Source organism: Cololabis saira, chromosome 21, assembly GCF_033807715.1.
Source record: "Cololabis saira isolate AMF1-May2022 chromosome 21, fColSai1.1, whole genome shotgun sequence".
In the NCBI taxonomy this organism is placed as follows: Eukaryota; Metazoa; Chordata; class Actinopteri; order Beloniformes; family Belonidae; genus Cololabis; species Cololabis saira.
The window spans coordinates 10,635,931-10,663,794 of record NC_084607.1 but is presented as its reverse complement, the minus strand read 5'-3'; the positions used below and the strand labels follow the sequence as shown (position 1 = coordinate 10,663,794).

Genomic DNA, 27,864 nt, shown 5'->3' with positions numbered 1-27,864 from the left:
GATATGAACTGACTCCAATAGACAAAATGCTTTGTTCAGCACAAACCGAGCACAGGATGATGATTTCACAGAGACACAAAGTGCAGATGGGTGGGTGTAGTGAAAGACACCATCACCAGATGCATTACCTGTATTAAGTGCTCAAGTTAAAGAAACATATCACCACAACCTCTCTGTACTCAACCCCAGCAAAGCTGCCTTTGTGTGTGTTTGTACGTGTGTTCTTGGATCGAGGAGGATCACTGGGGCAGGACTGGCTCTCCAGACCGCCCATCTAAGCTCCATCCCTCTCTGCGTTTCAGCTCCATTACTAGGACTAAAATAAGTACTTCAGCCAGTCCTTTAGTCCTCTGTGCAAAAGTCTAGATTTGGATTTTTTTCATAAAGCACACAACCTTCAAAATCTGTGTAGACAGCATGCACACCAGGAATGAATGTCATTACAGAAGTGATTGTTTTGGGTTTTTTTTTTAACTAGTAGTTCATAAAAATGACCACCAGATGGTGCTGTTACTCCATTCACTGATGCCACTAGTTGATTCTGATTTGTATTGAAGCAATTTACTATTTGGAATCCCAATTTTAACGAAATATATCAAGATTTATTTAATTTTGTATTTTTATCCGAAGTTCTATAAAACAGTAAAGTCCCGTTTAGTGCTCCATCTGGATGAAACAATTTGGTTCATTTACCCCTCTCATGGCAGCCAGCAATTAACTGATAGCTATAAAACACTAGGAAGTACACGTTTTTAAAACTTTTATTACACTTTTATCAAAAAGTGTTATATGTTTGTGTCTTAACACATATATTCCGTCGATAAAATTGGCTTTTGGGTATCTAGAAATAATTAGAATCAGAATCAGAAAGAAGTTTATTGCCAAATAGTTTAATACACACAAGTAATTTGTTGTGATTGGTGCAATACAACAGTTGTGTCTGTGGTCATTTATTATCCTTAAAAAGTCATATTCAGTACTCGAGTTGAGGGGGGATGAGGGGGGATGAGGGGGGATGAGGGGGGATGGCATCCCCCCCTGAAATAAAAACGGTCCAAATTATCCCCCCTGTAAAACTGCCATCCCCCCTTTCCATCCCTTATGTCATTTCATCAATGAATGTGGTTTTACTGCTATTTCAACATTTAGAGTCATCACCAGAAAAATAACAGCAGAAAAATAACTTATTTGACAATTTTCACCTGTTTCAGGTAAAATTTCACTTGAAATAAGTAGAAAAATCTGCCAGTGGGACAAGATTTATCTCCTCATTACAAGCAAAAGAATCGTGTTCCACTGGCAGATTTTTCTACTTATTTCAAGTGAAAATCTACTTGAAACAGGTGAAAATTGTTGTTTTTTCCAGTGATGAGTCTTGTTTTAAGTGTAATGAGATTTTCTTTCACTAAAATGAGACATTGTAACTAGAAATAAGACAAATATTCTTAAGATTTTGAGTTTTTGCAGTGATCTATTTTACTTATCGTGTGGAGGACAGAGACATATTGATAAGTTCAGAAAACTGTTTTTTATTGTTGTGTTTTGATGTATTTGATGTAAGCCCAGTGGATATTTAAAGCTTACAGAAGGCTGCATTTAACTGCTGCTATGTTATTCCTGCAGTATTTCTGCAGGTGTTTTGGTCAGTGCTATTATTTGTAATATATTATATTATTTGTAATCAGCACAAATTATCTGTCCCCATATGATAAAATCCACCATCCCCCCTGATTTTTTTTTACAACTCGAGTACTGGTTGTATTGATTAAATCAGTAGGCGCTGAATCCCATAAACCGGGTACCTGTGTTTATTAAGGCTGATTTATGGTTCCGCGTTACACCAACGCAGAGCCTACGGCGAAGGTTACGCGGCGACGCGCACCGTACGCCGTAGGCTCTGCGTCGATTTAACGCAGAACCATAATTCAGGCTTTAGGGCAGCAGGAGGAAAGGGGGGGGCAAAAACCTTGTTTGGAGTCCTGATCCGCCCAGACATGCCGGGGAGGGACTCTGTCACATGTGGGAAAACAGTCTAAAACTCCTTGTCAGTGCTTCGCAGCGGAGCAGAGAGACACGCACATCCTCAGAAAGTGTTTTCATGCGCACAAACCCGAGCAGAGGAGTCTGAGCAGCATGTTGGGCGGCGGGAGGAGCGCCGGTCCCCGGGAGACGGGCCGGCCGGCGGCCGAGAGGAGCACCGACCCCATCAGGAGGCTCGGTAGGATAAACCTGCAACCCTCTTCTCTAGACACAAACACAGAAACAATCACTTACTTTTTTAGTAGTTTACCAGTTTATGCATACCCTTAAAATAGCAAATTTACCCTCTGTGGGACTATTAAAGGATTATCTTATCTTATCTTAGTGAGATGGCTTATATTTCATTGCTGACAAGTGCCTCACTCATTTGTCCATTTGACCTACATTGATTTCTCCACTTAATCTGATCAGCAATAAAGCAGTGTGGACTTGATCTGATGAAATAAATCTGCTGTTTTAGAGCTGTTATGGAAAGTAATGTGAGTAACGTTTATTGATTCATACAAACGTGTGTACTTGGAGAAATACTGTTTAATTATGATAAAATTAGGTAGATTTTGTATTTTTTTGAATGATGTGGGAGTTTGTTGCACTTTACCAGACATTGTTTGTATTGCTTTTATGTTTTTATACTGTGCTTTTCATATTTATTTATTCCTCTTATTTTTGCTTCCTTTGCACTTTGGTGGGAACATCCCAACCAATCTCATTGTAACCTGAGCACAATGACAATAAAGTCTATTCTAAAACTAAAAGAGCTCACATTTTACAAAAGGAACTATTTTACAGTTCTAACAGATATTCTATTTAATGATATCTTTATATAATGTTTGTGTATACACTGTAGATAGAAGTTATGTTGTTTAACAATGACATGATAACTTTTGAATTATTTTATTTGGGGGGGTCTTGGGTCTGGAGGACCCAGGTTCAAGATGAACCACCATTGCCCCTGAGCAAGGCCTTAACCCTAATTGCTCCATAGTGTATGTGTCTCAGATGTAAAAGCGTCTGCTAAATGACAGTATTAGTAGTAAATAAGAGTCCAGGGAGGATCAGGAGATACTGGCAGGTCATTGACACGTCAAACAGACAGTCATGTGTTCAGGAGGAGCTGAACAGCTCACCTGTCCCTTTGCTGCGATCCCTCATCCTCAGAGCCAGATCACAGCAGATCACAGCCCATACCCACTTCCCCGGCTGCTGCCGGCCCTCCGGCGGACCCTCCGGAGTCAACAAGGGTCACACCTCTCCCCAAAATAGACACTTGCTGAGCAAATCTCTGTCAAGACACTGGATATCTGCAAGTGTGGACCAGAGTTGATTCAGCTTGTGCCGTTTGACCCGGTTATTCATATCCACACCACAAACCTCTCCTCCCAAAAAGAAAAAAGGAGTGAATCGTGTCATAATTACTTCCCAAAACTGTGTGTCAAAAAGTCCAAATTAGTCAGATGACGTGAAATGGTGCTGTGACAGACGTCATGTCTCTGCAGCATGTGTGTGTGCAGGAAACCAGACGTCTGCAGCGACCCTGCAGGAAGACACCTGCAGCCGCGCCGCTGATGTTCTCGCTGTGAAACCAAACATCTTCCCAAAAATAAGACACGCAGCTGTCAACGCTATATTTGAATCTTCCAGTAATGCGAAATAACGGTGAGGTCACCGGTCCAGCTGACCTCTTCACCGCAATGTGTCCTCGTAAATAAGTCAGCCGGCTCTCCGCTCACCACTTCCTTTTGAACTCTTACGTCCATTAGTGAAAACCTCACAGTTTTGTAGTTTCACCATCTCCATAAACGCTGAGTTCAAAGGTTTTCTGTCACAAGACTCGTCACAAGATTTTTCTGTGATTCTAATCCTTTTCCTTGCAGGCAAAATAGAGATTTACTACTCTTGAGATAATGTGTTTGAGTCAGATTTATTTGTCCCAGAAACCTCCGAAGGTTCGTGTTGTTACCCGTAACACAGACAAAAGGCATCTATGACTATAAAACTAGTTTATTAGTTCACAATATTGTCCTACTTGTAACCTGAAACTGTTACGGACCTCAGAGCGGTTAAATACTATTTATATTCTCACGTGAAATGCACTTCAGGCATCAATTTTGTTGGATTTTTCAGCGATTTGTGGCTTCAAGAGGGGATTAAAGGGACATGCTGGAACAAGATGACAAAGGAAGTTGGTCTTTGAATTATTTTCTTTCTAAATAAACCAACACATGTTGAGTTTGCGCTTCTGAAAGAGTAACTACGCCTTTTTGGGCCCTAACGAACCACAGGGTTGTTGGGTGGGACGGAGACTGGCGTCGCTGCAGTAACTCACTTTACGACGAGATGTGAAACATCTTCAAGGACCAGTAAAGTGCAGTCTTTCACGTTAACGGGTATAAATACGCCGTCCACAGCAGGAACCTCGCCACCGGAGCCAAACGTCTGTTTCTTCTGTCTTTTCTGTGTTTTTTTTTTGAGTTAATTAAACTCATTGAATTAGATTTGGGTCTGTCCAGGGAGCAGAACCAGACCGCTCAGTGTCGTACATGAGCCTAAACACATTAACGTGGCATTAAGTTTGTTATTTTCTGGAGCACAAATAGGGCTGGGCGATATGGACCAAAAGTCATATCTGGATATTTTCTAGCTGAATGGCGATACTCGATATATATCGATATTTTTTCTGTGCCATAATTGGGGTTTCCCCCAAAGCATTATAGCATAGCATCTCTGTTAGCTTCATTTTTTTCTGAAGCAAACCCTTAAAAAAACAGTCAGTTTTGATACAAAGCCTCGTGCCAAATGTCACACAGGTACCTTGATTAACAGAGGTCTGCACAATATCAAAATATATAAAACAAATGAAATAAAAATAAACTGCCTGCATATATAGAATAACATGCTTCTTGAATAAAATAAAACAAATATCCCTTTCCTGCATAACAATTAAATTAAAATACACTGTGCAATTAATACAATGACTTACAGACTTTTCCACTGAGGTTGACAGTTGTGCAAATAACAAAACATTTGTGCAAATCTCAAATAAAACATTCAAGTCAATTTTTCACAAAATAAGCTATATCAAAATCATAAAAAAAAAAAAAAATTAAATCGATATAAACGATATTGTCTCGTACCATATCGCGTTTGAAAATATATCGATATATATTAAAATCTCGATATATCGCCCAGCCCTAAGCACAAACCTTAAAGGCTTAAGTACATTTACGTTTTATGATTTATCTTCCTCTGGTGGGATGAGGAGGAGCACCTGGTTGTCTCTTTACTTTGGTCGTGCTAAGTTTTCAGGTTTTTTTTGCCGGTTTCGGTTCCTAAAACATGTCAGTAAGATCCAGGTTTGGACTCGGCCCCCCTTTGACAACCCTCCACTTGTACCTGAGCCATCCTTCCCTGGACCTGCCAGAGCGGGGAAGATTCTGTTTTAGTGAAACTTTCAGACGGATCGTTTAACATTTGGTGATTCATTGCAGAATAAACACCAAACTGTCCAATATCAGAACAAGTTTAAGGCCGAGTTTATAAATGTGGATGCAGATGATGTGAAACCAGAGGTGTCAAGTAACGAAGTACAAATACTTTGTTACCTTACTTAAGTAGAAATTTTGGTTATCTATACTTCACTGGAGTTATTATTTCTCAAATGACTTTTTACTTTTACTCCTTACATTTTCACGCAATTATCTGTACTTTTTACTCCTTACATTTTAAAAACAGCCTTGTTACTCTATTTCATTTCGGCCTTTAAAAAAAAAACTATCCAGTTAAATTGCTCCATCCGGATAGAGTGAATTTGGTTGTGGTTGTTTCAGATGTTCTTGTCCAGTTTTGTTCTTACATCCGTTCCCTCAGATTCCTGCAACTAAACTTGGATGTACATTCCAATAAAGGTTAGGATAAATGATAACATGCCTCTGAAGTTTGACTTTTTGCACCATTACAATACTTATAGGCAACTAGTCATCATATCTCCTGCTCTCTGAAACACATGTTAATGCTCAATAGTACACATATATGGTTCTTTAATATATTTGCATTATACTAAGACACATTCATTTTCAATGGCTTTTGTCCTTAATGGCTTTTTTCCCCCTTACATTACTTTTACTTTTATACTTTAAGTAGTTTTGAAACCAGTACTTTTATACTTTTACTTGAGTAAAAAACTTGATTGATACTTCAACTTCTACAGGAGTATTTTTAAACTGTAGTATCTATACTTCTACCTGAGTAATGAATGTGAATACTTTTGACACCTCTGTGTGACACCAGGACATATCGTGTAGGCAAGTCCTCCATATATCCATCTGTGTCTTTTCTAAATCCTTTTAGCTGCACTGGCGTGTCGGGCTGAATGACGTGACATATTTGTGACAAAGTTTATTATCATTATTAACTAAATCATTTTTTCTTTAAATAGGACTGAATATTACATCTTGGACAGGAACAGGACCACCTCTGTTACGTTTGGTGTTCATGTACGGTTGCCTGCAGGGCTGCAACAGATGTCAGGACTTGTTCCTGGAGTTGCCTCGGGGAGCGATACTCAAAAATAATCTGCAACAGTGAATGTGCGTCATTCACAGTTTGCAATCGCATCAGTTTAGCAATTAAGCAGTTAGCCCTACGTGAATGCTTTTCTTTTCTTTCTCTTGTTCTGTTACTTCTGCTACTTCTCACATGGACACCAGAGCATCCTCAGCCCATGTGGAAGGTTTGTGTACGACAGGGTCCGACTGTCACTCAATCCTAATCATGTTTTAAATGTACCATCATTTGATTGATATGTACTGTATGTATATTAGGGATGGGCGGTATGGACTAAAAAATGTATCACGATCATTTCTGGCATTTATCCCGATAACGATAAAAATGACGATAGAAAAAATACCAATTCAACTCCACCTTTTTAACTATAAATATTTCTTTCTTTCTTTCTTTCTTTCTTTCTTTCTTTCTTTCTTTCTTTCTTTCTTTCTTTCTTTCTTTCTTTCTTTCTTTCTTTCTTTCTTTCTTTCTTTCTTTCTTTCTTTCTTTCTTTCAGGCTCATTTCTTTCTTTCTTTAAGGTTCATTTCTTTCTTTCTTTCTTTCTTTCAGGCTCATTTCTTTCTTTCTTTCTTTCTTTCTTTCTTTCTTTCTTTCTTTCTTTCTTTCTTTCTTTCTTTCTTTCTTTCTTTCTTTCTTTCTTTCTTTCTTTCTTTCTTTCTTCCATCTTCCTTCCTTCCTTCCTTCCTTCCTTCCTTCCTTCCTTCCTTCCTTCCTTCCTTCCTTCCTTCCTTCCTTCCTTCCTTCCTTCCTTCCTTCCTTCCTTCCTTCCTTCCCGTACATTGTGCGTGGATTTAACACAGAACCATAAATCAGTTTTACACAAAAACATCATCAACGGGAATTTATCGTTTTTACCGCGAGATGACAAATTCTTACCGTGGGGACGGTATATCGTGAACAGTAAAATATCGCCCATTCCTAATGTATATATATATATATATATATATATATATATATATATATGTATATATATATATATATATATATATATATATATATATATATATATATATATATATATATATATATTCTTCTGCTCCTTTTTTTGTGTCCATCACTTTTAACATAATTTTAAACGCTTCTCCAGAGACAGTCCACCGTTCTCTTGTTCACGTGTGAGGAAAAAGTCCCGTTTTACTGTTTCCACGTGACTCCATCGGTGTCTGGCGTTAACCTTTCTCTGCAGCAGCTCCGAGGTTGAAGCCTGAGCGTTTACGAGGAGCGTGACAGAGATTTACTCTCCGTGGGACCCAACCGAGCTCTAATGTACGAGGATGATCTCAGAAGGACACCTTGTTGGCCGTGTCTCTTCTTTTCGATGCCCGGAGCCGTGTCCTGGGGCTGCAGGCGGTAACGGCTCCTCCTCGCGTGCTCCCATCTCGCTTATTAACCAGTGAAAGACTGATGTTTCAGTCGTTACGGGAGATAAAGGGAATATTTCACTGGACGCTGCTTGGTTGCAGCCAAACACAAAGAGGGCTCGGCTCTGTGGTGTCCAATAAAACATTGGCAGGAATTCTGCTTTTCCCAATAACACCCAGTTTGGGTCTAATTCTTTCTATCCATTTATTCAACAAATCAACACATGCTGCAGATAGTTTCATCAGAGTTAGGGCTGGGGATCGATTCAAATGTCAAGAATCGATTCGATTCCGATTCTTAAGATTCAGAATCAATTATCAAGATTTGATTCGATCCGATTCGATTCCGATATTGATTTGGGTTAATGTTATTAAAACTGTTTTTTGAGCTGTTGCATGAATTATATGACTGTAGTTATGCAAAATATTACTACTAGTATTATATTGAGATTAAACAGCAAGTATTGTCAGCTAATGATGCTGTAAGGACCAATCAGCTCCCAGAATGCTGATAGAACTGAAACAGAAACATCATGTGGGTCAGAATTACCAAACGGATCCAGGGAGGAAACAGAGACGGATGAAATCGGTTTTATTTTTTCCCACATTCCATTTTTATTTCTTCCATTTTCGGTGTATTTTGGTTTTTGATTTTTGAGCATTTGGTTTTTAGCATTTTTTGCAAATGTAACCCCAAGACAGTATATAAAGTAATGAAATATAGAGAATTTATGCAATTATAACCTAACACTTTAATGTTTTCATACCTTTAAACATATTTAAAGGCAAAAACATGGCACCAGTTATTCTCGTGTCCAACAAAACATTCCTCTTTTGGGAATAAACAAAAAAATAACCAAAAGTTGTAATGTAATGATGAAAAAAAAATACATAAATAAATAAAAGAACCCCCCCCCCAAAAAAAAAATAAAAAAATCGATCTTTAGACATATGAATCGATTTTTAGGAATTAATATGAGAATCGATTTAGAATTGGGAAATCGATTTTTTGAACACAGGCCTAATCAGAGTATCTCTAATTGTGGCTGTGAAGGGCCGGACCTTGCATGAGGAGCAGCTCCAACGTCTCCTGGGGACAGCTGGTGGGCAAAAGAGTCTTTAACTGGCCCAGGACCGGTGTCATATCCACGACACCCTAAATTGTCTGTCTATGTGCAAGCAGAGAATTTATGCTTGCTGGCAGTTGTGTCCGTTGTGCTGAGAGAAACATGAACCGTGTCCCAGAAGGAGCTGGTATGTGACCGTGGGTGCGGAGGGCTCCCGCTGGCACAACCGGACCACCTGATACATTTATTTATTTCTTCTTTCTTTCTTTGTCATCTCTCAGGGGAAGGTCCACCCAGTGTGCCCCTCGGTATTCACTTAAGTGCTGATCTTACGATCTTTACTTATTCAGGTTCAGGTTCAGGTTACTTTATTGATACCCAAGGGTAAACTGGTTTTGCAGTCGAGAGTTAAACAAGCAGCAGAAAACAGACAATCAGTTCAGGAACAAGACATTTAAGAAGAACACATACACATAAAACAAGAGACAGCTTCGGCTCGACAGAAAGTGCTGCAGTTCATGAAATAAATATAAGAAATAAAAGACATGAGGCTAAAAAAGAATTAAAACACCAAGAGCAAAATTTCCTCCAAGTTAGGAATGGATAAGAGCAATAAGATAAAAACATTGTAAAATACATCATGCTCCGAAAAGTGACTTGTGCAACTTTTGTGCAAACTATTTACTCAACATTTTCATTCCTGCACCACCTTACTGATGACAGGGGTATATTAACAAGTATTTGAGTATTAATGACCGTCCCTCTTTACCATCACAACTCCCATATGGTGTCATTTATGCTCTGACAGCTGACAAAAACTGTCATTTTGAAGGCTTGTGTGCAACTATCGGATGTTAATATTGGACTCATAATCAATAATAATCTATCTAATATTTTTACCCAAACTTTTCAAATAATTTAACTAGCCCAACAGCGATTGGGCGATGGTTAAAAGTAAACAAAACAAAGTACACTTAGGGAGGATTGTGCAAAGCGGGAGCACGACAGCATGAGTATCATCTGTTTTAGAGGTTTTTCAGACTTCTCGAGAAATCTATGGGCTATAAAAGCACATTTTTCATGTAGATTTTTGATTTTTTATTTGTAGGTAAACAGTCAAAGAATATAGCCGACGACAAAGCCAAAGTATAAAATTATTAAAGAACCACCTTTCTAAATAAAAATAATACACTTTTTTGTATCATGAATACATTTTTATTTATCTTTTTAATTTTTTTATTTAATTTTTAATTTTAATTGTGTAAAAATGGGGGTGGGACCGAGGATGTATCAAATACGATACATCTGACATTATACAATAAAAAGTATAGGCCTAGACATTTTAACTTCAGACACTACTATTGTAATAACTGTTCATGTGTGGACGGTAACTCCACTCTGAGATCTTTCAGATGTGAAATGTAATTCCAGCACATATGCTTTCAGTTTCAAGTTTTATTAAAGTTTACGAGTATTTTCAGGTCGGACCAGATAATATTCAGAAACTGTGGGCACAAAAACACAGACATTACATCAAGCTTTAATGTGGTGAACATTGCTAACAGTCTATTTAGCTTTAGTTAGCTTTGTTAGCATACCACCATTAGTTAAAAAAAATACCCACGTTCAGAATCAGTTATTTTGCTACTAAAATGCTTTGAATGAGCTAAAAGTTGCAATTTTAGTCCTATAATTATAATTATAATTTTAAATATAACTTTATGGTTATTCGGTTTACATCAAACGCTTTCATCACTTAAACTGGGTGATGATAATGGCTGTATTTTTCCGTCAGAGCTCTTCAATCAAATGCCTTTCAATGAATAAAGTTCAGGGTCACAGGTTTTAACCCATTAATACCAGGCATATGACCTAATAAACGGGAAATCCTATTCATTTTAGTTAAAGTGTTTATTATATATTGAATTCTAAACCAATTTAGCTTTTTAAAGTGTCTGCACAATGATTTTTTTGTGTAAAAGTGATCTCCAGATCTAGGATCAAATATGACGCATCCAGCATTTGAGGGTAAACTTTACATCTGCTGTTCAATCCTTTGAACTCATGTACTCCTTTTATTTCTTTCACATTATTTTCACTGACAGCCTTTGAGTTCCCGCCGTAGTTGTTATAAGCGACTGCAGTGCCGAGGAACGTGTTTATCAGGTTTTCATTAGTTCTGTGGAAACAAGAGAAAGCGCTCAGGACCGGCGAACGTAGGACCCAGAGAGCGTGTATGGACGCCTCCAAAACCCTTTCATTAAAATACATCAGCATGGTTGCTAACCAAACAAACACCATTCAGCTCTGGGCCTGAAGAATCCTCCCCAGCAATCCATTTTACTCTCACCAAGAGCCTTTCAGAGGCCGTGAAAAGATGACTGTGCCTCTTGTTTAAACGAACTGTGCTTTGACATACCCGCGCCTGCAGACTTGTATTCACTTTCTCTGCTGTTAATTGATCTTAAAATCATGCAGGGGAGAAAAGTAGGAACAGGTTTGGAGTTAGATTGGCAATAAAATGTTAGTTAGTTAGTGGGGAGTGGAGTTGGAGCCGGCGGGGTTGTTTGAGCAGCTTAGCGTGGTCAATGACCTGCAGTTAATCAGGTCCGTGTGCTGCTTGTGGGAATGCCTTGCATGAGGTAACAGCTTGGAAAAACAGGCTTGTTATGGTTGTGGGTCTGGTAGGGGGATTTCTTTGTGTTCAGCCTGGATGGGGCGAGCAGGGGGGGCTGGGAGCACTTTCTGTATGCTGTAACTTCAGGGGCCCCCACGAAGACCTCTGTTTATCCACTTGGCACTGGCAGGGAGGGCTGTGATTTAAAGGAGAAGAGAAAGACAGTATGCCAACTGTGTCTGGATGAACCTTTAAAGGTGGGCAGAAGGGACTGAACCCCAAAACCCTGAAGCATTTGATGAGCGAGAGCTCGTTGGAGCTGCTTCTTCGAAGCGCTGAAGGAGAGAAAGCTCTGAGAGGTCGGTCCTCGTCCCAGGAGACGTAAAGAGGCACGGCTGAATGTCCATAAACGCCTGCTCTGCAAAACAACCAGATTCCTGACTAAATGTTTAATTACTGGCACAAAACTGTGTGTTAGTTACATCTGAATACAAACGTAGAACTGTATGAACGAGACTCAATGAACCACAGACCAGAAAACGTTAATTTTACAATATTTCTACTAGGGCTGGGCGATTTTGGACAAAAATAAAATCCTGATTTTTCTCTCTGAAAACCCGATTTTCGATTTCGATTTCGATTTTTTTGGTAAAACTACAAAAGACTATGGAATAAATTGTTTAAAATATTTTATCTTTATTTTTAAAGAAAAATAGCAAACAAATTTCCCTATTGGGAATGAAGTGCAATTGAAAGATACTGTAAATCCTCCTTGAGTTTAGTAAAGTGACAACATTTACAATTTTCTTGACCAAAGATGACTAGACGAGCTCTGTCTGTAATGCAGCCAGCTGCAAAAAAGGAAAATCGATTTTCCGATTTTCCTTTTTTAACATCGATTTTGATTAATAAATCCGATTTAGATTTAAAATCGATTAATCGCACAGCCCTAATTTTCTACATTGGTTGTCAGTCGTCTACACTGTGTTTGATTACTCTGAGCCTGTGGATGATTTGAAGCTTTGGAGATAGTTTTGATAAACTAACTTGCTGCTACTCATCTGTCTTGGTCTTGAAGGCTTTTGCAAACCACCTAAATATAGTTTATTTCCTGTCACATCAAAAAAGACAAAGTTTATAATCCAATCATAAAAAAAGGCCACACAGAAATACCATTTGGCTGTTTAACCTGTAATAAAAACTGTTTCTGATCAGTTTTCAGGTGATCAACCTAAGTATTATTCACCCCTTGTTTAACCTTTGCTGGAGACCTTGTTTTCCACAATTTAGTGCAAATCCGTTGTCTCTTTAATATTAAAATTTGCCTTCTGCTCTTGTGTCATCCTGGTGATCTGAAGCTGTTCTCTGTTCTCATGATCACGACTGAGTTACGATCGGTGGTAGCCCTTCACTTACCCTCTGAAGAAAACTAACGTTTTAAGTCACTTGTAAGTCCCTCCATTCACTCTGCACGCTTGTCTGAAGCGCTAGTCATCTCCTCCGAGGTTTGTATAGAAAACAAAATCTGAGGTTTGGGGTGTAAACAAGCAAAGGTCTACCTCGAGAGGGATTTGGTAGGTTATTGAGTTATTTCTGAAAGCAACAGCCGCTCTGAAAAGAATACTAAGGATTGGTTAAAGTCCATTAAATAAAGCACATTTGTCATCGAATTCACATAATACATTCATATACGAGTTTAAAAGACAGTTTAAGAGGCCGCAGGTAGGCATGTGTTGAAAAGATCGATTCTCCGATTTTAAATCGATTCTCATATTAATTCCTAAAAATCGATTCATATGTCTAAAGATCGATTTAAAAAAAATATATATATATATATTTTTTTTTTTTTTCATCATTACATTACAACTTTTGGTACTTTTTTGTTTATGCCCAAAAAAGGAATATTTTGTTGGACACAAGAATAACTGGTGCCATGTTTTTGCCTTTAGATATGTTTAAAGGTATGAAAAAATTAAAGTTTTCAGTTATAATTGCATAAATTGTCTATATTTCTTTGCTTTATATACTGTCTTGGGGTTGCATTTGCATAAATGTTAAAAACCAAATTCTCATAAATGGGGAAAAAATAAAAGCGATTTCTTTCGTCCTCTGTTTGCTGCCCTCTATCTGTTTGATAATTCTGCCACACGATGTTTCTGAAAGCAGTTCTATCAACATTCTGGGAGCTGATTGGTCCTTACAGCATCATTAGCTGCAGTACTTGCTGTTGAATCTCAATATAATACTAGTATTAATATGTTGCAGAACCACAGTCATATAATTCATGCAACAGCTGAAAAAACAGTTTTATTAACAGTAACCCAAATCAATATCGGATCGAATTGGATCGAATCGAATCGTGATAATCGATTCTGAATCTTAAGAATCGGAATCGAATCGATTCTTGATATTTGAATCGATCCCCAGCCTTAGCCGTAGGGCTCATTTTGATATAAAGACTTGCAATTTTGTTCCAATATTTCTCAGATGTTCTGTCTTCATCTTCATAACTGCCGACACAGAAAATATTTGCTATGAATTTCGGGCTGCGTGGACGTGCGACCCGTGCTGAGATATTAATACATTAATGCATTTCCATTGTGTTCTCCAGGGCTGCTGGACAACGAGGACATCCGGGAGATGATGCAGGGAACCGACATGGTGAAAGTTCGCTCGTCGCGGTGGCAGAAGAGCCGGCACCTGCGGCTGCTGGAGGACGGGCTGACCGTGTGGTGCGAGTCCACCAAGCGCTCCCGCAAAGCCAAGTCCCAGCAGACATGTAGGTTTGCGTGAGGGTCTGTGATCTGCAGACACGCCTTTATTATGAATGAGCAGTTCCCTTGTTGAGGGACGTGAGTTTGTTTGGTGTTTAATTAAACGGATTCCTAGAAGGTCTGAGAACATCCTCTTCACTGGGAGGCCGAGACCTGTGTATTACAGGAAACACGTGACTTTTCCGAAAGGCAGGGTCCAAGATTCCTACTATTGTTCCCAGTTCCCCTGAGAAGAAAGGGCGTGAACAATGCAACTCTGAAACAGCCCAGAGTCCGGTCGGTTACACCACATCACGAAGCGGGAGTGGCGCTGAGGTTAGTGGGAGACTCCAACTCCTGCCACCTTTAGTTGTCAAACCTCAGCCAGCCGCTGTTTATTTCAACTCAAATCAAACTTCATGTTCAGGCTCTTCCACCAGAAAATCCGACGTGTTGGTTCATGTTTGTTTCACTTAAACTCTCCTCCTCACTTCTTTGATGCCGCACCCCCCACTGGAGGAAAGGCAGCATCCTTTGTGAGATAAATAGTTAATTATAAACCCCTGTTTATTCACACTGGTCTGATTGGAGGAAGAACTTATAAAAATGTTGTGTAACAGCACACAGAGGGAACGTACTAATATACAGGACTGTCTCATAAAATTAGAATATTGTGATAAAGTCCCTTATTTTCTGTAACGCAATTAAAAAAACAAAAATGTCATACATTCTGGATTCATTACAAATCAACTGAAATATTGCAAGCCTTTTATTATTTTAATATTGCTGATTATGGCTTACAGTTTAAGATTAAGATTCCCAGAATATTAAAATTTTTTGAGATAGGATATTTGAGTTTTCTTAAACTGTAAGCCATGATCAGCAATATTAAAATAATAAAAGGCTTGCAATATTTCAGTTGATTTGTAATGAATCCAGAATGTATGACATGTTTGCATTACAGAAAATAAAGGACTTTATCGCAATATTCTAATTTTCTGAGACAGTCCTGTATATGATCAAGTTATTCAGGGAATCCACTTAAGGATGTCATTGCACATGTAGGACACTTCTATCACGGCTTCTCGGATTAGTGATGAGTCTGAATGAAAAAAATACAAATTCCTAGTTTTTTTTGTTTTGTTTTATTGCTCAATCCCTTGTTGTCTGACCTTTGGCTCCTCCACCTCTGCTCTGTTTGCGCCGATGCTGGAATGCAGTTGGGTGGTTTGGTCTCTGCAAGGTGTGCAGAGCGGGAGGGGCGGGGGGGACGGGCAGGTTTGTGGGTCAGCTCGATCGTGCCGCAGCCAGGAATAGACGCCCAGCGCAGCGCAGTTATGACAAGTGCGTCCGTGTGAGCGCAGGCGGGCAGATATTATACTGCCGCCCCGGCGAGCTGCCGGGCAACGAAAAATCTGTGCGCTGGAAGGCTTGGCTTGGTTCTTCCTTTTTCCGAGCTCCAGGCGCCTCTCCAGGTCCAGTCTGATCGGACGCCAGCAGTTGTGCAATGTTGTGTCTTGCGCTCAAAAGCACTTGGAACAAGATGCACGACTTTGAACTTCTGCTGTTGCAATCCACGCACAATCACACACATGCATGTCACTTCTGCCACGTCTCCCGGGATAACCACAACAGAGGAATGTGGAGTAATCTTGAAGAGGTGGAAGGAGGAGGCTTTGGTGACCTCTCCCCGGAGAATGAGGCTGTTGTCAGGACGGTGGCTGTTTACTGGCCAGCTGAGACATCCGAAGGCTGCTCCGTGCACAAATAGAGGAGCTCCTGTGCTCCGGAAATATGTTGCACTGCCCAGCTGTTTTCCTCGGCCTCGCCAGATCTCTGCAAATATGAGATTTATACACCGTTTACAGCCGCTTAACTAAAGCTTTTCTAACCTGTGCCCACTAAGACTAATTCAAAGATGCGCAGCAGCTCTAATCATTTCCAGGCAGTGTGTGTTTTTGTAAGGGAGGCCATGACCAAAACTGATAAACTTACTTTATTAATGTGTGCATGATTCATTACTTCAGATAAAAACAATCCATAAAAGATTTAACTGCTGGGAGATTTAAAAATCGCAGAACAGGTGGGGGCGGCTTGAACAATGCACAATCAAACTGTTGTCCCAACCCGTCAACAGGGTTGTTAAACACGCAAAGAAGCTTAGATTCCTGCCAAAGTCTTGAAAAAGTGAAACCCAGAGCTGCACGAAGCACACAGTCCTGCACCGCCAGAAATGGATCATGGAATAAAAGATATGAGGTGTTCAGCTCAAGATGAGCAACAATGAAAAAGATTTACAGGCCCAAGTGTCGAGACATGTTCTAAATAGGTTCTAGGAGCAGATTAAAAGAAAGGGACTAATGATCTGGCAGAATAATGGGAGATCTTTACTGGACCCGGACCATCGCTTCCACAAACCTTCCGGGCACGCTGGTGGAGGAGTGCTGGCATGAGCAGGGTGACCTTTAGGTGATGACCATGAACCAAAATCCAACCTGCTGCCACTTTCTGGGGGATATTTCCTTTTGCATTTACTGAGGTCGTTATCTTCATGCAGGACGGTACTTTTCTGCAGACTCCAAGTTTTCCACTGCTTCACTCATCGGTGAAGGCTTCAAAAATGAGCTGTCCTCTTCTTTACTTGATTTAAAGCTCATTAAGCGCTTGTGTGCCATTCTCAAGTACTTGAGATGTCTTCAGTGAAAGTCAATCATGAGGACGTTGAGATTTGTGGCAGCCGTGTACAGTACTCGAGTTGTAAAAAAAATTCAGGGGGGATGGTGGATTTTATCATATGGGGACAGATAATTTGTTCTGATTACAAATAATATAATATATTACAAATAATAGCACTGACCAAAACACCTGCAGAAATACTGCAGGAATGACATAGCAGCAGTTAAATGCAGCCTTCTGTAAGCTTTAAATATCCACTGGGCTTACATCAAATACATCAAAACACAACAATAAAAAACAGTTTTCTGAACTTATCAATATGACTCTGTCCTTCACAGGATAAGTAAAATGGATCACTGCAAAAACTCACAATCTTAACAAGAATATTTGTCTTATTTCTAGTTACAATGTCTCATTTTAGTAAAAAAAAATCTCATTACACTTAAAACAAGACTCATCACTGGAAAAAACAACAATTTTCACCTGTTTCAAGTAGATTTTCACTTGAAATAAGTAGAAAAATCTGCCAGTGGAACAAGATTTTTTTGCTTGTATTGAGAAGATAAATCTTGTCCCACTGGCAGATTTTTCTACTTATTTCAAGTGAAAATTTACCTGAAACAGGTGAAAATTGTCAAATAAATTATTTTTCTGGTGTTATTTTTCTGGGGATGACTCTAAATGTTGAAATAGCAGTAAAACCACATTCATTGATGAAATGACATAAGGGGGGATGTCAGTTTTACAGGGGGGATGATTTGGACCGTTTTTATTTCAGGGGGGATGCCATCCCCCCTCATCCCCCCTCAACTCGAGTACTGGCTGTGTAGGAGGGCAGATTTCCCGCTCATTTCGTGCGATCAAACGATTCCGTTTAGAAGTATGTCAAGGTCTAATTTTAATACTTTTTTTACAATCTGTTTTACAATGTCAGATTTACGATCCACCTCACACTCGACCTTTAGCTACCGTTGTGTTGACGCTGGACTCTTGTGCTGTTCCCCCCCTAGTTGCGGTGACGGAGGTGGAGTGCGTGCGCGAGGGCTGCCAGTCGGAGGCGCTGCGGCGGCTGTCCGGCTCCGTCCCGGAGAACCAGTGCTTCACGGTGATCTTCAGGGGAGCCAGGAAGAGCCTGGACCTGCTGTGCACGTCCACGGACGAGGCCCAGCGCTGGGTCCGGGGCCTCCGCTTCCTGAAGGAGCGCGTCGCCACCATGACGCAGAAGGAGAAGCTGGACCAATATCCTGCCCTGATGAATTTCCAACGTGCTAGGGACAAATATAAAGCCACAGAGGCGACATCGCTATGGCGACTGGCCCTGCTGTCACACGTGTCATCCCACATCCTGAACATTTCTTAAGTGAGGAGTAATGACTGGGTAAAAAAGCCTTCTCTAAATATAGCCCGAGCCGTCCTGTTAATTGCAACCGTCATAGAAAGCGGATAGTATGAGGTGTTAAAGCTTTGCTGCTGTGCTGTTTATTTCTCCTTTATCTCCCACAGCCATAAATTCTTCCAGAATGGACAGGAGAGGTGGTTACAGACACCAATAAGCTTTACATGCTACATATGGCCAAAAAACAGTGATAAAATAGGCTTCATAAATCTCTCTAATTCGCAGGAAAGAAGAAAAAAGAAACGATTCTTGAGAGAATTATATGGGCAGAAATATGTGCCACTAGAAACTGAATTTGAAACATTTATATTTCAATTTGAATTGCTCAACTTGAATAATTGCATTAAAAAACTGAATCTGAATCACATAATTTGAATTTGTGTTGTTTAATTTGAATCATTACATTGAAAAACTGAATAAGCAGAAATGTTTCTACAAAACGGCAAGATATAAATCTACACTTTTTACACAGAATGGAGAAAACACAATAGGTTTTCGAAATATCTAGCTCCCATTGGTCGTTTATATCGTTGAAAGAAAATAGAGGTTATAGTAGGCTACGTGAAAAGGAATTATTTGTACCTGCACTCGATTGCTGTTCCTGCGGAAGACCCGGATGTCTGGCACAGTGAAATTGAAATTGAATTGCAAGAACTGAATTTGAATTGTGAGAACTTTTGAATGTAGATTCAGTTTTTCAATGCAATGATTCAAATTAAACAATACAAATTCAAATTATGTGATTCAGATTCAGTTTTTTAATGCAATTATTCAAGTTGAGCAATTCAAATTGAAATATAAATGATTCAAATTCAGTTTCTAGTGGCACATATTTCTGTCCATAGAATTATGTCAAAAGACAGTAAACAGTCAGTGAGAAGTGGTTTAGTAGCCAGTAAAAGGTGCAGGCTTGCGCAATGCGCTCACATCAGGAAACATAATCCGTCTGATCACACGAATCCAGAGACTGCTGTTGGCTGTTTGACTTGACTTCATGTTTCACTCAGGGTTCATTTTCTTAACTCCCTACAATTGGATTCGTGGCTACCTGAAGCAAGCGGATCAGAACCAGGACGGCAAGATGAGCTACGATGAGGTCAAGCGGCTGCTGCAGATGATCAACATCGACCTGAGTGAGCAGTACGCCCGCTCTCTGTTCAAGGTCAGGGCCGCGTGACACCCCCGGGGTCCGTATGCTCGGCTGCAGGAAGGACTGATATCAGCTCATTCTGCGAGAGTGTAAAAAAAGAGTTAAATGTCATTAGAGTCAGGTGGTTTCTCTCCGACACTGCAGAGTCCAGAGTCTGTATTCAATTACTGATGCAGCGGCGAGCCGGCCGCCAGCTCCCCTCCATCTTCATCCCCTTCCTCTTATCTTCCCCACAACGTGCAGAGAGTCATTTATTTCTTTATTGAGGGGGATTACTGCCCGCTTGGTCCCTCAGCTCTCTGTTACAGCTGAATTGTTGGTTTTCTACTCCCTCCCCGTGAAACTCTGACCCTCCTTTGCCGAGCCATATTTTTAAAGTGTGCACAGCTGAGCCGAGTTATCGGGGAGATATTTTCCCCACGGGGGAATTTGAAACACTCCTAATAACAAAACCCTGCTGCGTCTCATATTTGCCTACGTTGCCGCCCGGGCCTCTTGCATTCATGAACTCTTTTACTTTGAATCCCAGCGGTGCGACCGGTCCGGCGACAGCCGCCTGGATCACACGGAGATCGAGGAGTTCTGCAGGGAGCTGCTGCGGCGACACGAGCTGGACGCCGTGTTTCGACACTATTCCAGCAACGGCTTCACGCTCTCCACCGCCGAGCTGCGGGACTTCCTGGGAGATCAGGGAGAAGACGCCTCGCTGGCTCACGCTCAGGCTCTCATCCTCGCCTACGAGCTCAACGACTGGGGTAGGTGTCCGAGAGCGGTCACTGGGGAACTGAGGAGGCAGATTAGACTGCACTAGTTAGAGAAATAACAGGAATAATCGTTCAGTTGCGGCTACAAGCACCAAAATTGGCACATATACTCCTTAGGGGTTGCTCTTTTGATAAAACCATTGTGCCAAAACGATGAACGATCGGGCTAGGTGTAGATTGTATAAGTTATTGTCGAACCTAGTTGTATCCCATACCTTATTGTGCATAATGGTGGTAAAAGGATAACCCCTCTGCCTTGTTGCAGTAAGTCCATGGGTCCACATTTAGATTCTACATAGTGAAAAGGTTATGATTTGACACCAAGATCATTCCAATAGGACAACTCTATTGGATTTTATTGCGAAATGCAATATTACTGTATATTCGACGGCGGCCATCTTGAAAAAAGGCCGCCATCTTTTTTTTTTTTTTGGCACAATGGTTTTATCAAAAGGGCAACCCCTAAGGAGTATGTGTGCCAATTTTGGTGCTTGTAGCCGCAACTGAACGATTCACCTGTTTTCTGCCTGTTATTTCTCTAACTACACAGGATGACATTGAAAACATGAGATTAGTACAATATTGATGATTGATTGATGGAAACATGTCGATGTTCATTGCAGCCAAGAAGAACCTGCTCATGACGCAGAACGGCTTCACCATGTACATGCTGTCCTGGGAGAATGACGTGTTCAACCCCGACCACGCCAAAGTCTACCAGGACATGAGCCGGCCCATGGCCCACTACTTCATCTCCTCCTCGCACAACACGTACCTCACCAAGGACCAGGTGACCAGCGCCAGCAGCACGGAGCCGTACATCAGGTACCCCTGAGCAGAGGTGTCAAGTAACAAAGTACAAATACTTCCTTACCTTACTTAAGTAGAAATTTTGGTTATCTATACTTCACTGGAGTAATTATTTTTCAGACGACTTTTTACTTTTACTCCTTACATTTTCACGCAATTATCTGGGGCCTCATTTAAAATGGAGTGCGTAGGATTCATACTAAAAGTGCACGTACTCTCAAAAGCCGAAAATGCCGTGCGCAAAAAAAAATCCGGATCAATAAAACCATGTGCACGCAGACTTCCACGCAGTCCAGCTGGAAGGTTGCGTAGCTGAATCCGCCCCTTTACACGCCCAGAAATGCATATGGATGAGCCTGCTGAGCATGCGCAGTGGCTTTCTGCAGCCTGTTTGGCCCAGATCCATGGTTTGGCGTCAGAATGAATGAGAAGTAGCAGCCACCGTGACACTGACTTTCACGGAGACCTAGATGCTGTAGATGATGTGGAGGACAGGAAAACCACATTATTTGGTGGTCACAGTAAAAGTTAGAATAAGTATATAAATAGTATACAATAAAATAAAGTGAGTGGGTGGCAGCACGCCGTTGCTGCGCTAAACGCCGTGAGTTCCCCGGCGCAACAGGGGGACACACGTCCCCCCGTCTTTTCAAAACCATGTTTTTTTTCCCCTTACTTTTTACAGTTTAAAAACTAACGGTAGGATCAGCCTTAAATTGCAAATTATCAAGACACTGTATGAAAGCGATACGAAAACGGCCCCACAGCCCCGCTTCACCCCCCGCCCCCCCTCCTCCTCCTCCTCTCCCGTCTCTCCTCAGAGCTGCTCAGGGCGGGTTTATGGTTCCGCGTCACCGACGCAGAGCCTACGCCGTAGTTGCGCGTCGCCGCGTACCCTACGCCGTAGGCTCTGCGTCGTTTTAACGCGGGACCCTAATTTAGGCACCATATACAAGCAGCACGTAAAGGTTTCACGCGCGCGTAAAACTCATATATATGAAAAAAAATCTGTGTCCCTTTAGGGAAGAAATGAGGGGCTCCGTGGGGCTCCCTAAACGCAGCCCCTCATTTGTTCTGTCCTAAAGCGGTGGGTGAAGAAGAGGCTGCAGCAGCAGCAGCAGAGTCCTGACTGACAGCTTCACACACAGACGGACACGATCAGCGCTATATTATTTTATTTTATTATTTTATTATTTTAAGCCTGACATATGTTGTGATATGTGATGACATTATTAAGAGTATGACATGAATCTGGCTTCATTTCACCACCTCACAGCCTGCCTCGCCAGTTCCCCGTGTCTTAAGTAAATTCTTACGGGAGGGTACTAGTTGCCGTAAAGATACGCAGATTTTTCGGTTAGTTTTTTCTTTTTAGATCCGAGGATTTGCGTAGAAGGTGGCTTCCGCAACTTTCAGGCGCTTTTTCTGCGCAAGCAAGCTTTATAGATGAGGCCCCTGTACTTTTTACTCCTTACATTTTAAAAACAGCCTCGTTACTCTATTTCATTTCGGCCTTTAAAAAAAAAACTATCCAGTTAAATTGCTCCATCCGGATAGAGTGAATTTGGTTGTGGTTGTTTCAGATGTTCTTGTCCAGTTTTGTTCTTACATCCGTTGCCCTCAGATTCCTGCAACTAAACTTGGATGTACATTCCAATAAAGGTTAGGATAAATGATAACATGCCTCTGAAGTTTGACTTTTTGCACCATTACAATACTTATAGGCAACTAGTCATCATATCTCCTGCTCTCTGAAACACACGTTAATGCTCAATAGTACACATATATGGTTCTTTAATATATTTGCATTATACTAAGATGCATTCATTTTCACTTTTGTCCTTAATGGCTATTTTCCCCCTTACATTACTTTTACTTTTATACTTTAAGTAGTTTTGAAACCAGTACTTTTATACTTTTATTTGAGTAAAAAACTTGAGTTGATACTTCAACTTCTACAGGAGTATTTTTAAACTCTAGTATCTATACTTCTACCTGAGTAATGAATGTGAATACCTTTGACACCTCTGCCCCTGAGGCCGCGCGCCCGTCGTTGACGGTCCAGACACGAACCTGCAGGGGGATTTCTAAAGTGTGCAATGTGTGTCAGGGCTCTGAATCAAGGCTGCCGCTGCGTGGAGCTGGACTGCTGGGATGGAGACAAAGGCGAACCTGTCATTTACCACGGCCACACCCTCACCTCCAAAGTTACCTTCAAGGAAGTCATCGAAACCATCGCCCAGTATGCTTTCAAGGTATGAGCCGCTGCACCTCGCCTTCTCTGCTCCTCGCTGACATCTGAAAAGCTTTGGTTTTTCACACAACGTTTGCTTCTACATCTCCTTTATGAGGACTTATTGCATATTAGTGGCTTGCCATACCAATATCTCTGTGTTTGTCCCTGCAGGCGTCTCCGTACCCTCTGATTCTGTCCTTTGAGAACCACTGCTCAGTGGAGCAGCAGGAGGTCATGGCCAAACACCTCCGCACCATCCTGGGTAGGAAACTGCTCAGTAAACCTCTCAGTGGCCTGCCTCTGAAAGAGCTGCCTTCTCCTGAGGTACACACACACACACACACACACACACACACACACACACACACACACACACACACACACAGACACACACACAGCTGGGCCTTCCTTCAGAGCCATCTGGCTGCCTGTTTTTGTAATTTACACTTTTTTTCCCCTCCAATGTTCTTCTTTCTAGGAGCTTAAGGGTCGTATTCTAATAAAGGGAAAGAAGCTTAGTCCTCACCTGGGTCAGCTGAGCAAGAACGGAAGCTCGGCCAGCTTCTCCTCGAGCTCCGACGACGAACCCGTCAGCAGCAACAAGAACACGCCCAAGAAAGAACCTGCAAAGGTCTGTTCAGCTTTTTACGTCCGATGAGCATCGAATGCAAACAGCGAGGTTCATGTTTTCATGGACTCCTTCCCCAGGTCCACTCCAAACTGAGCCCAGAGCTGTCCGAGCTGGTGGTGTACTGCAGGAGCGTCCCTTTCCGCGGGTTTGAAAACACATCTGATCTACCGCCAAATGAGATGTCGTCCTTCTCTGAGAGCGAAGCCCTCAGGCTCATCAAAGACTCAGGTACAAAAGGGGGAAATGATTGCATCCAAAAATGAATTAAAGAAAGACAAAAGATTTTGCATTTGCAGTCTTTTCTGCAGATGGATCCACAGAATGTGTAATTGGCCTCCAGGGCACCACTGAATGCTGTTTTCTCTCTTTTCATTTGCAGGCAAGCTTTGTGTGAGACACAACAGCAGGCAGCTGAGCCGGATCTACCCCGCTGGCCAGCGCCTGCAATCATCTAACTATGATCCTCAGGAAATGTGGAACGGCGGCTGCCAGATGGGTTGGTACTTGACACTTGAAGTTAGGATGTTGTGCAGATGGGAGCCAGCTCATTTCGTTTGTTTAAAAAGAAAAAGGTGCTGTGTAAGCTCTCTCATTTCTGTGGGTTCGTGCCTCCTCATGACACGTTTGCTCGGTGTCCTCATGGTGAATTATTCTGGGTCTGTTTGTGATCACAACTCTGCTCTGTGTCCCGTTCAGTGGCTCTGAACTTCCAGACACCCGGGGAGCAGATGGACCTCAACCAGGGTCGCTTCCTCACCAATGGTCGCTGCGGATACGTCCTGAAACCCAGCTTCCTGTGCAGCCCCACGTCCAACTTTAACCCTGAGAACACGGGCGGTGGTCCCGGTCACATCCCCACCCAGCTGACCATACGAGTGAGCTGCAACCTGTTCTGCACCTTTATCTAAAGTATTGTGATCATCCGGCAAAAATACAGTTTACACTTTAGTTTACAGTTTAGCTGAAATAGTAAAGAGATTGTGTTTTTCTATTCGTGTATTGTATAAAATGTACCTGTGTTGTAGGAATGGGCGATATATTACCGTTCACAATACATCGTCAAAAAAATTCCTCACGATAACAATTTGTCATCTCGCGGTAAAAACGATAAATTCCCGTTGATGACGTTTTTGTGTAAAGCTGATTTATGGTTCTGCGTTAAATCCACGCACAACGTACGTGAAGGAAGGAAGGAAGGAAGGAAGGAAGGAAGGAAGGAAGGAAGGAAGGAAGGAAGGAAGGAAGGAAGGAAGGAAGGAAGGAAGGGAGAAAAGAGGAAGGGAAGAAGGAAGGAGAGAGCAGGAGGAAAGAAGGAAGGAAGGGAAAAAGGAAGGAAGGAAGGAAATGAGCCTGAAAGAAAGAAAGAAAGAAAGAAAGAAAGAAAGAAAGAAAGAAAGAAAGAAAGAAAGAAAGAAAGAAAGAAAGAAAAAAGGATAGATTCCCGTTGATGATGTTTTTGTGTAACAAACATGGCGGATCTGAGAGCGAGATAGATTTATAGTTGAAAAGGTGGAGTTGAATTGGTATTTTTTTTATCGTCATTTTTATCGTTATCGGGATAAATGCAAGAAATAATCGTGATACATTTTTTAGTCCATACCCCCCATCCCTACTGTGTTGCTATTCAGGTAGTTTTTATTTTCTCCCAAAGTGAGCAGACATACAGTACTTTGTGTCTTTGATTGCAAAGCCCCTTTAGGGCTATTTTTTTAGGCACTTTGGCACATTTCTAATCAGAAGTTGATTCAAAAACTGATAATTTTTCCTTTTCAGATAATATCTGCACAGCAGCTGCCAAAAATCAACACGGACAAAGCAAGCTCCATCGTGGACCCACAAGTGTGGGTGGAAACTCACGGCGTGGCTATTGATAATAGAAGAGAGAAAACCCACCGCATTGATAACAATGGTGATTCAAACTTTTCTTTAATCACACAAAAAAAAGCACAAATCCTGCATTTTTAGCTGCATGACGGTGACTCATAAATTGATTTTTAATGTAATTATCGCTGCAAAATAATGTTATGCACTTGTGAGTTTTATTCACTGCCAACACCTGTTTTTATGCAGTGCAGGCATATGTTTGGAGGTGCCCTTCCTGCCCAACACCATGTAATGCTGAGTGAAAGGTAGCTGGCTGGGTGATGCATTAACAGCTCTTGGTCGCCCTCTGCAGGTTTCAACCCGCGGTGGGACTGCACCCTGAGCTTCCAGCTGCAGGTCCCCGAGCTGGCCCTCGTCCGCTTCGTGGTGGAGGACCACGACCACACTGCCAAAAATGACTTTGTGGCACAGTTCACTTGCCCCTTCACGAGCCTCCGCACAGGTGCTCATGGAGATCCATCCCTCATAGGGTTGCCACCCGTCCAGTAAAATACGGAATTGTCCTTTATTTGAGAAAAAAATGTTGCGTCCCGTATTGAACTAATACGGGACGCGATTTGTCCCGTATTTTCATTAACCCCCCATACACACGTCTGTCACACACACATCAACACTAAATTTATCAATAATCAATTCAATTGATCAATTCCATCATCAAAATTATGACAAATAAAGGTTCAACATATCATGCTTTGCATGTAATAAGACTAGGTAATATATTAGTTTCACCTTTTAAGTTGAATTATTGAAATAAATTAACTTTTACACCAAATTATAGTTGAATTATAGAAATAGATTAACTTTTACACCAAATTCTAGTTGAATTATTGAAATAGATTAACTTTTACACCAAATTCTAGTTGAATTATTGAAATAAATTAACTTTTACACCAAATTCTAGTTGAATTATTGAAATAGATTAACTTTTACACCAAATTCTAGTTGCATTATTGAAATAGATTAACTTTGACACCATATTCTAGTTGAATTATTGAAATAAGTTAACTTTTACACCATATTCTTCACCTGAAGCAATATTCTACACCTTGGCTGATGTGGACATACATAGAATAGGAGGCTATTTCAGCTGCTATATAGTTGGCTGTCTGTACAGTCATGCAAGTTCAATGCTATTAAAGAACACTTTTTTTCATATAAAATAAACACATTTTTATGCAGTTTAGAAGTTTTGGGGCTTTTTTTTTGGCTCGTGCGCTGCTGAAATTGGGGCGTCCTTTATTTCTATTTCTGAAAGGTGGCAACCCTAATCCCTCATGTGTCAGCTCTGGCTGTGGCGTGTTGCTTTTAACCCGTGTGATACCTTTCTTCCCTCGCAGGTTATCGGCACGTTCATCTCCTGAAGGCGGATGGTTCCAGCCTGTCCCCGGCTACGCTCTTCATCCACGTAAAAGTGACCCGCAGAGGAGTTCCAGTCAAAAGTGTGGCCGAGCGCGTGGCCATTGCCAAAGGCAAGAAGTGAAATCCGCCCGAGCTGGTGCTTCTTTCGGCCCCTCAAGGACGCTCTCCGAGTGGCCCGTCCGTACTCAGCCACTCCCTGATTCCTGATGGTGTGAGTCTCAAACGCACAGGGACGGTATCTGACCGATTCAGTGCTGTGGAAACAGCTCTCTGGAGAATGAGGCGCGTAAAACACGTACATGAGATACTGTTACATTTTAGTGCTAAATCTTAGACATTTCAATAGAAACTGAAGATACAAAATACTTTAGCAGGTTTTATATTCAAGTATTTTGGTTTTAACACAATAATGGGTGTAGTTAACAACAATTAGCACTTAAATAACCGACACTAGGTGCTATGACGAGAACAGCTTACATAACTAGCTGTGTTTTAAATATATTGTTAGTTCATAGATTTATTATTTCAGTACTGTGATGTAATACAGATGGAAATA

At 41.2% G+C, this 27,864-nt stretch overlaps 1 protein-coding gene across 1 annotated transcript; it reads left to right on the top strand.

The window, feature by feature from the left end:
- The first annotated feature begins 2,040 nt into the window (after window positions 1-2,040).
- plcd3a (phospholipase C, delta 3a) lies at window positions 2,041-27,521 on the top strand. Its single transcript, XM_061711577.1, has 15 exons — window positions 2,041-2,218; window positions 14,261-14,428; window positions 18,089-18,316; window positions 19,506-19,636; window positions 20,154-20,379; window positions 21,012-21,213; window positions 23,309-23,453; window positions 23,606-23,758; window positions 23,913-24,065; window positions 24,143-24,293; window positions 24,445-24,561; window positions 24,762-24,940; window positions 25,839-25,974; window positions 26,242-26,391; window positions 27,287-27,521. Exons 1-15 carry the CDS (start codon window positions 2,134-2,136, stop codon window positions 27,427-27,429), a joined length of 2,367 nt encoding a protein of 788 aa, XP_061567561.1. The 5' UTR covers window positions 2,041-2,133; the 3' UTR covers window positions 27,430-27,521.
- The last annotated feature ends 343 nt before the right edge of the window (window positions 27,522-27,864 follow it).